A 9,103-nucleotide genomic window follows, 5' to 3' on the forward strand; every position below is an offset into this window, starting at 1 on the left:
TGAAGTCCTTCAATCCTGAGCCTCCTCCTTCATGAGGTCCTTCAATCCTGAGCCTCCTCCTTCATGAGGTCCTTCTATCCTGAGCCTCCTCCTTCATGAAGTCCTTCAATCCTGAGCCGTCTCCTTTATGAAGTCTTATTAAGTGAAGGAATAAACCTATGTTGTTTTAAGCTGCTTTTATGTGTTGTTTGCATCCTACATTGTTCTGATGGGGTTGGAGAGTTGTAAGGCAGACTGACGTGGGGCAGGGAACCACTATGTGGAATGGCAGGCACCATGGGGCCACTGTCCCTGTCTGGAGAGGACCAGAGGAAGAGGCATTTTCTAGCAAGGTTAGAAGGTGTGTCCAAAGCATGTGAGGGGCAGCAAGTGCCCAGGGCAGGGAGTCCCACTTGTTTAAGGGACTCTACCATGTTGTGAGGGCTGAGAAGTTGGATTGGCCTTCATAGGTGATCAAATGGCTCCTGAGGTCCCCAAGTCACCCCAGGAAGCCATCTGCTCTTGGGGATATAGGCAAGGGCGGGTCACGGCGTCATAGGGAAGTTGATAGGGAAAAGGATTAGTTGTCAGGATTAGACAGAAATTAGGGAAGCCAAGGGAAGAAACACTCAGATGTCCCTCTTGGCATTTAGGGTTAAAGGGTTGGCTGCCAAGCACAGGAGCTGGTAGCTTAGCAGAGCCACCCTAGGTTAGAGCCCCAGCACTGCCCAGTCTCCTCCCTACTCCAGCCAATGTTTGGAGCTTCATGAGGACAGATGTGGAGAGGGCCCTGCTCTGAGAGGATGGTGCTGGGCCAGGCATGAAGGGAGCCCAGCCACGCCCTGACATGATGGGGGCTGAGCAGCTCCAGAAGTTCTACTCAGCTCCCTCTGGGTGATCACTGGAAAGGAGTCTCCTGCACATCCCCTTCCTGGCTCACATGGAAGATACCTTTGGCAAGGTCTGTCCCCAAACTAACAGTGGTTTTGAATGGATGATAACAAAAACCTAGAAATACAAAAAGGAATAGAAGAAGCCACATTGATAAATGGAAATGAATTCTGGATGGTAAAGTGCCTTGATGGTGTATCCTAAGAGCACAATCAAGGGTGAATGTTTACTGGGCTCAGAGGCAGCATGACAGATATTTTCAAATAGTTGCCATGGAGAAGAAGAAAGGAAAGGACTAGATACTGCTTTATGCCTGGGTTTATATGTTCTGCATTCCCTTCTCATCCTTGGGGAGGTGCTCTTATCTCCAATTTTTTAAAAAGTTGTAATTCGAGAGGATTATCAGAGTTGCAGCCTGTCATATGAGCACCGGCTCCTTGTTGTGCCAGTTGCTTCCCTGGAATGACGCCAGCTCTGATTGGCTTTGAGGAGCAAACTAGGGTCACTGTGTGGATATTAAAGGGACATGATGTTTAAGTTCAATGTGAAGTACAGTCTTAATAAAGTCATTTGAAGCTAGAATATATTGTACTTGGGCATATTTCCTTCTTCCTGGAGACTAAGCAGAGCCTGAACAGCCACTTGGTGGGGATGTTGTAGAGGGGATCTGTCTGCAAGCAGCCAGAGTCCTGAGATGACCCAAAATGATGAGGAGTTTTCCAAGCCTAATGGGGCATCCAGATCCTCTCAGCAGACCCCCATGGGGCTGTGAGGCATTTAGGCAGCCCTCAGTGCTAAAGGTGTTGACACAACTCCAACAAACCCTGGCATCTAGCATCTCCCCAAACTGGTAGTTTTTTACCCTGGTGTTTTGCAAAACAACGTAGTCAAAATACCAGGGAAGGTGATGAACAAAGATAAACTGTATCCCAACTCCAGCCAAACAGTGTGGGTGTCCCAGGAGAAAGGCACCTCTGTAGAATCCCACAGCTGTGCTCCCTCGGCATCAACTCACGCCTGGAGCTGCTCTTGAAGCCCGGGAGGAATATGGCAGGGCTGGTGCCTCATCCTCTGTGAAGTGGTTGAAGCAATGCTCCCCCACCTATAGCCTTGTCTGGGAGCAGCCTGTGGGGACCCAAAGGCCCCCCATCTCAACCCTTGCCTGACTAATGGGACCAGGGTTGGGCTCAGAGCCAAAAGCAGGCTCCAGGCTGGCTAGCAAGAAGAGCTGAGCTGAGCTGCTCCAATGCCAAGCTGAGAATTTATATCAGGGGACAGAAAGACTGGAGATAGAAGTTGAAGTTAAGGTCACGAGGTTAAGGCCAGAGGAATTTTGACAGACACAAGAGAGATGATAGGCTAATGGGATCATCTCTGAGCTCCAGGGACCACCATCCGCAGGGCCAGCTCTGTCAGGGGCTTACCTGCCCACTGGCCAGCAGGGCCTTGGAATCTAGTCCAGCAGGAGCTGTCCAGCTCGCAGAGCTGTAACTGAACCTTTGAGTGTCCCAGGCTGTCTCCTTATCTGATTAGGTTATGTCATGTTCATCAAAGAACTCCACTTGGGAAACAGGTGATTTTATGATGACTGGAATACCACTAGTCATGGCAGGTATTAAACACAAGGGACTTATTACTCCAAAGATTGCGCAGGCCATGCATGTATTTTTTTTAATTTATTTTATTTTATTATTATTTTTTGAACCAGAGCCTCAAGCTATCCCCCTGGGTAGAGTGCCATGGCATCACGCTCACAGCAACCTCCAACTCCTGGGCTCAAGCGAGTCTCCTGCCTCCGCCTCCCAAGTAGCTAGGACGACAGGCACCCGCCACAATGCCCAGCTATTTTTTGGTTGCAGCCGTCATTGTTTTGGTGAGCCTGGGCTGGATTTGAACTTGCCACCTTAGGTGTATGTGGCTGGCACCTTAGCCACTTGAGCCACAGGCTCCAAGCCCCATGCATGTATTTAAATAGGAAAATGTTTAGTTATGTGACTGTAAAGATGTCTGCACCTAAATAACACAATAAAGTTTCTGTGCTCAAATAGAAAACTTCAGTTATCTTGGAATCCTTCTGGGCATAACACTATTCCTTTGGAATGAGGTGCTTCTGTGATAATGGCATATTATGATTATACTGTGATTGGTCCACTTGTGACTCAATGGACTGATACAAATTGAACATGAACAAAAAGATCATATAACTGTTAAAGGTGAGGGAAATTCGATGTCTAAAATTTCTAATTAAATATTACTATGTGAATATTATTGAGGAAGGATTGATAAAACAATAGCTCATTGATCCCTAGGTTTACTTCAGGCTATAAAGGAGGAATCAAGTTAGCTTTCTTGTCTGTGGTACTATACAGGGTGAAAAGTTGGGTAGCAACTTACTTTTTATAAGAACTAATTCAAATGCCAAAATAATTGCACAAAGCTCCGTGTATATCCCAAACTTGATGGATTTAAAGGAGAGACAGTGCGATTTGGTACATTAGGCTGAATCCCGGGCAGGATTCTAAGGCAGGTAGAGCTTCCACCGTGTTGGGGATCTTCCTTTTTTGCACCCCTACACTTTGTCCCAGGCTCTTAACCTTTATCATTTTATCACATGGCCTTTTCACATGTCTGCTAATCTTGGATTTAGCTGTTAGATTGCATATTGCTGGTTTTTTTGAAGAGCGTTTGCATTTTTGTTAAGGGTCTCCTTAAATTTGACTTTAGTGGGTCTGGAAGATATGAATTTGTAATGGAGAAATTTCAGGCCCCTTGCTACCACTTGGCCCTTGCCCCAGCTCACCCTACCTCACTGGCATATCCATCAACACTCAGAAAGGCAGGCTGACACCCTAAGGTTTTTTGAACCTGCAAATGTCGATTTTATGAATGGAAATTCACAGTCCAGAAACTCTGATGGTCAGGCTAGCTCTGGTGTCCTGACTGTCTATCATGTTGCCTGCAGTCTTTCATACATTGTTTTTAATTCTCACGTGAACTCTCCAGTGTAGATACGCTATTTCTCATTGGGGAAAACTGAGGGAGTTAGAGAGTCGTGCATTTTCCAAGGCTTATGCACTGCTCAGGAAGTAGTGGAGCTGGGATTTGAATGCAGGTGTACCTGAGAGTAAAACCTGTGTGTTTCCATCTGTTCTGTGACCTGGCCGGGGTGTGGAGAAGACTCTCCTGCTAAGTGATTTGTCCCATCTACTCAGCTCATATTAGCAGCATGTGAATGACTCAAACCTTGGGTTCTATGCTTCTTTGAATCAGAATGACTCTTTTTGGGTAGGCATAGGGTGGTCTTTGAGTTAGAAGCATAAGCCTGAGATAAAAAGCAACAAATGTTTTCAGGATTCTTCTACTTACATAGAAATAGGTAGATGAAATGGTATCTCCGGAGTAGCATTGAATTACCACGTGCCTACTGTGTCCACGTCACTGAAGGTAGGTTAGTGTGAATGTATCAACCAGTTAGAAAATAAGCAACTTTTGAAAATGCAGGTAGTCCCTGGGTTACTGACAAGATATGTTCTTGAGAACATTTTGAGTCCGGGTTGTATGTAACTCAGAACCCTAATGAACGGTGCATATATGATGGTAATATAACAACAGCAATACTATACTGGGTGGTATGTGGTCATACCAATACAGTGTAATACTGTAATAATAAGTTGTAGAAACTATTGTACTCTGTCTTTGAATTCAAACACATAAAAAATAAAAAACTCACATAAAAAGTTTAGATGGGAAATAGGAGAAAGTTCAAAAAATAATATTAAAGGTTAACACTCACCGAATGTTACATTGATGTCCTGCTTACTGGAGAGACATTTTTGAGGTGAGAAGTTTGCTGACAGTTGGGAGCAGATGATGGAGAGGGTGCTGGGGGTAGTGATGAAGAATCAGGAGTTGATTCGGTCTTGGAAAGGGGAGCTCACCATTGAAGTCGGGCTCTTGGAAAGGTATCTGGGGTGGTTCTCACAGTCGTTTTCTTCTTCTTTCGTCATAAACGGCCTTGTAGCCCCTGATGTTCTCAGTAGCTGCACCATAAACCTTTGTAATCCGCTCGATGTGAGGACCTTGCTCCTCAAGCTTAGCAAATCCTGCGTGAATGAGCCCAAAGGCTTCGGCTTATTCTTTTGTTAGACATTTTCTTGGCTTTGGATCTTCTGATTCTTCATGTTCTTGCCCACCTGCCTCCCTCCCCACCTGCTTCCCTCTCTCTCTCCTTTCCTCTCTCTCTTCCCCCCGCCCCCTTCCTCTCTTCATCCTTTTCCTTTTGACAGATCGCCGCATCATTGTAGCTCACAGCAACCTCAAACTCCTGGGCTCAAGCAGTCGTCCTGCCTCGGCCTCCCACATAGCTGGGACTACAGGCGCCTTCCATGACGCCCAACTAATTTTTCTTTCTTTTTCTTTTTCTTCTCTAGTGATGGGGTTGCATTCTTTTATTCACTTATAATTTGGGAATTCTTTCCCACTTAATGTTTTTTCCCCCTTCAATGGTTGGCTGAGCTGACTTCTCCTCCCTCCAACTTCCAACTTCATCTTTTTTCTAACTGTCCTGTCTTGCATCTTGGGCCCTTTGGGTCCTGGTACGTGCTGTGTGCTCTTTCTGTCTTTGATGGGATCTTAGGTCTTTTCCTTCCACATTTAAAATTTGCCAAATACAATTTTTGATTGCAAAATTCATGCCCTAATGAAGCCTCTTGTCATTTTGTTTCATTCACATTTAACTAGGCACCATCTTATTTATTTATTTTTTTTTATGCTTTATTTTATAGCCTATTTGCTGATGCGGCACCACTTTTGTTTCCAGTAAATGAAGAGAAAACATTTCCACCCACTTAGTACTTAGGCAAAAAGAAGAAGAAAAGCTTAAGTGCTCAGCAGTTCTTGAGATGAGATAAGTGTCTGATAGATGTACATTTTATTCAGCTTTGTGGCTTGGATCACGTAGCTATTTTATATCTTCAGTTATTTGGTGATTACTTCTTTGGGGTAGTTCTATACCATGCCATTTAAGACATGAATTTTGATCCTATGTAAGGAGAGTTTCCATTAAAACAGACAGTTCTGTATTTTTTTTTTCCAGGTGCAAAGTATTACTTGCGTAGAGAACCCATTTAGACTGATGCGAATAAACAAGTATTTCAAATTATTCATATGACTATTGGTCACATCATGAAAACTTCTAGAAAACATGAAAATAATTCAGATCGATTGTGATGAATTCTTTCCCAGGAGCAAATGAACTATTGCAGGAATTAAAACAAGAAAGAGGATTTTACTGCTTGGCTTGTATGTGAAGAGACATGATGAAGGACAGTGATTTGCAATTTACAGGCAATTTTTTACCCACCGCAGGAGAAAGTTTCAAAGTGGGCTTGATAGTATTTTTCTCCTGGCTTCCAATCCTTTGTTCAGAAAAACCGGTAGTCTTTTGAAGAAAGTAGAAATATCTTCTGTGTAGGCTGATAATGGTAATATATAAAAATACTTTGTTGAAATGTTATAACCTAATGTTTTAAAGCATTAATGGTAGAATATGAAAGTCATACACTTAAAAACGGTTGAGGTATAATTTTCACAGAAACAAATTCATCCTTTTTTATTTAAGTTTCCTGTGCTGTGAGTTTTAACAATTTATACAGTCACATATCTATCACCACAACCAAAAGATAGAATAATTCCATTATCCACAGAATTCCCCTGTGTTCTCTAAGTCAGCCCCGCCTACCTCCTGCTTCCTAGTAACTGCTGATCTGTTTTCTGTCCCTAGCGTTCTTCCTTTTCCGAGATGTCATATAAATGGAATCATACGGAGTGTAGCCCTGTGAGTCGGGCTGGCTTCTTTCCCTCGGTGTAATGCAGCTGAGATTCGCCCATTTTGCTGTGTGGTCATCACTTTTATCGATGCGTAGGTGTCCATCGTAAGGATACACCTGGCTGATTATCCTTTCACCAGCAGAAGAACATTGGGTTGTTTCCAGTTTTTGCTGATTATGAATAAGTCACTGCAAACACTTGCATGAGGGTTTTACTCTGTGAGCATGAGCTTTTGTGGATGGGGTAGGATCTTAGGTCTTTTCCTTCCACATTTAAAATTTGCCAAATACAATTTTTGATTGCAAAATTCGTGCCCTAATGAAGCCTCTTGTCATTTTGTTTCATTCACATTTAACTAGGCACCATCTTATTTTTTTTTTTTATGGGGAAATAGAAGTTTGCTCCTAGTTGGGTAAATAACTAGGAGTAGGATGCTGGTCATATGTTAATGTTAATAAGCAAAGCCCGGCTGCACCGTATTTGGAGTTCCCACCAGCAGAGTGTGCGGGTTCTCTTTGCTCTGTGTCCCCATCAGCCTGGCTTCTCTGTGTTCTTCTCCCTGTGGAAATGTGCCCATTTCTCCCTAGGGCATCAATTTTGCATTTTCCTAATGACGTACTACTGTGTTTTCCCGAAAATAAGACCCACCCAAAAAATAAGCCCTAACAGGATTTCTATGCATTTGTTAAATATAAGCCCTACTCCGATATTAAGACCTAGTGATGAGCTTGGCTATACAGCATATCTGCATAGCCACGCCATGCTGAGCAGTATGGAAGACTGGAATACCTTTTATGTGCCACAGCTCCTTTCTCCGAGCTGTTGGTCACAGGCATTCTATTGCGCACGTGGGAATGACTAGGGGAAAGGAGTTTACGCATCCCTAGCGCCAGCCCCACCAACAAAGTCGGCTCCCCCTGTCAGGTTCCAAAAGAAGATGACTTAACTGTATTTGACAAATGTAGATTGTTGTATTATACTTAATAAAAATAAGACATCCCCTGAAAATAAGCCCTAGTATATCTTCTTGAGAAAAAATAAATATAAGACAGTGTCTTATTTTTGGGGAAACACAGTATGTAGAACATCTTTTCACACACTTGTTTGTTACCTGTGTATCTTCTCTGGTGAAATGTCTGTTTGAATCATTTGCCTGTTTTCAAAATTGGGTTGTTTGTTTACTTACTAGTGAATTTTGATAATTCTTCATGTATTTAAGATACATATCCTTTATCAGACATGTGTTTTGCCAGTATTTTTTCCCAGTCTGTGGCTTTTCTTTTCGTTCACTTAATAGCGTCTTTGCAAAGCAGAAATTTTAAATCTTGATGAAGTCCACTTCAATTTTTTGATGTATTGTGCTTAGATATCATATCTAAAATACCTTTGCCGAGGTCACAAATATTTTCTTCTGTGTTTAATTTTAGAAGTTTTAGATTTCACATTTAACTGTATGGTACATTTCGGATGAATTTTTATTTATGGGTAAGTTATAGATTAAGGTTTATTTCTTGGCATGTGGTTATTCAGTTGTTCCATTACTGTTTGTTAAAAAGATTATTCTTGGTGTTGCTCTGAAAGGCTGAAGTAGAGATTGGACGTGCCTTCCAGTGGTTTTCAAATGCATGGAGATTGCGAAAGAATCTCTCATGGTTTTTAAAATCTCCTCCATCAGAGTGCTTGAGGCTGGAGGTTGTGCCATCTGCAGGTTGGAAGTTTGAGTCTGGAGCTCGAGCCGGGATGATCAAGGTTGTTTGCAACGGCTATCTGGGGAAGAAGGTCCGCATTAAATGCAACACCAAAGACACCACTGGGGACCTTAAGAAGCTGATTGCAGCCCAAACTGGCACCTGTTGGAACAAGATTGTCCTTAAGAAGTGGTATACGATTTTTAAGGACCATGTGTCTCTAGGGCACTATGAAACCCATGGTGGGATCAACTTGGAGCTTTATTACCGGTAGAGCAGACTTCCTTCTCCTGCTCTACTGTTTTTTCCTCCCACACTGGTATGGAGGCTTGTTTTTAAAAACTCACATTAGAAAGGAGTCACCAACGGCCAGGAGGGAATATGCCCAAGTTTTACTGTGACTACTGCGATACATATCTCACCCATGACTCTCCATCTGTGAGAAAGACACACTGCAGTGGGAGGAAGCACAAAGAGAATGTGAGGGACTATGATCAGAAATGGATGGAAGAGGGGCCCAGAGCCTGACTGACACAACAACGGCTGCATTTCCACAAGGAAAAGTACCTCCTACTCTATTTTCTGCTCCTTCTCCTGCAGAGGCCATGATTCCACCTCCCCTCAATCTTCTGGGTCCTTCTCATCCTGGTATGATGCCAGCGGGACCGGCTCCTGGAATGAGGCCACCCATGGGAGGTCACATGCCAATGACGCCT

The 9,103-nt window shown here is 43.3% G+C and overlaps 1 protein-coding gene across 1 annotated transcript; it reads left to right on the forward strand.

The window, feature by feature from the left end:
- The first annotated feature begins 8,439 nt into the window (after nucleotides 1-8,439).
- On the forward strand, nucleotides 8,440-8,661 carry LOC111725202 (ubiquitin-like protein 5). Its single transcript, XM_023513071.1, has one exon. It carries the CDS (start codon nucleotides 8,440-8,442, stop codon nucleotides 8,659-8,661), a length of 222 nt encoding a protein of 73 aa, XP_023368839.1.
- The last annotated feature ends 442 nt before the right edge of the window (nucleotides 8,662-9,103 follow it).

This window comes from Otolemur garnettii, unplaced genomic scaffold (assembly GCF_000181295.1).
Source record: "Otolemur garnettii isolate 467f Iridium unplaced genomic scaffold, OtoGar3 scaffold00033, whole genome shotgun sequence".
Taxonomy (NCBI): Eukaryota; Metazoa; Chordata; class Mammalia; order Primates; family Galagidae; genus Otolemur; species Otolemur garnettii.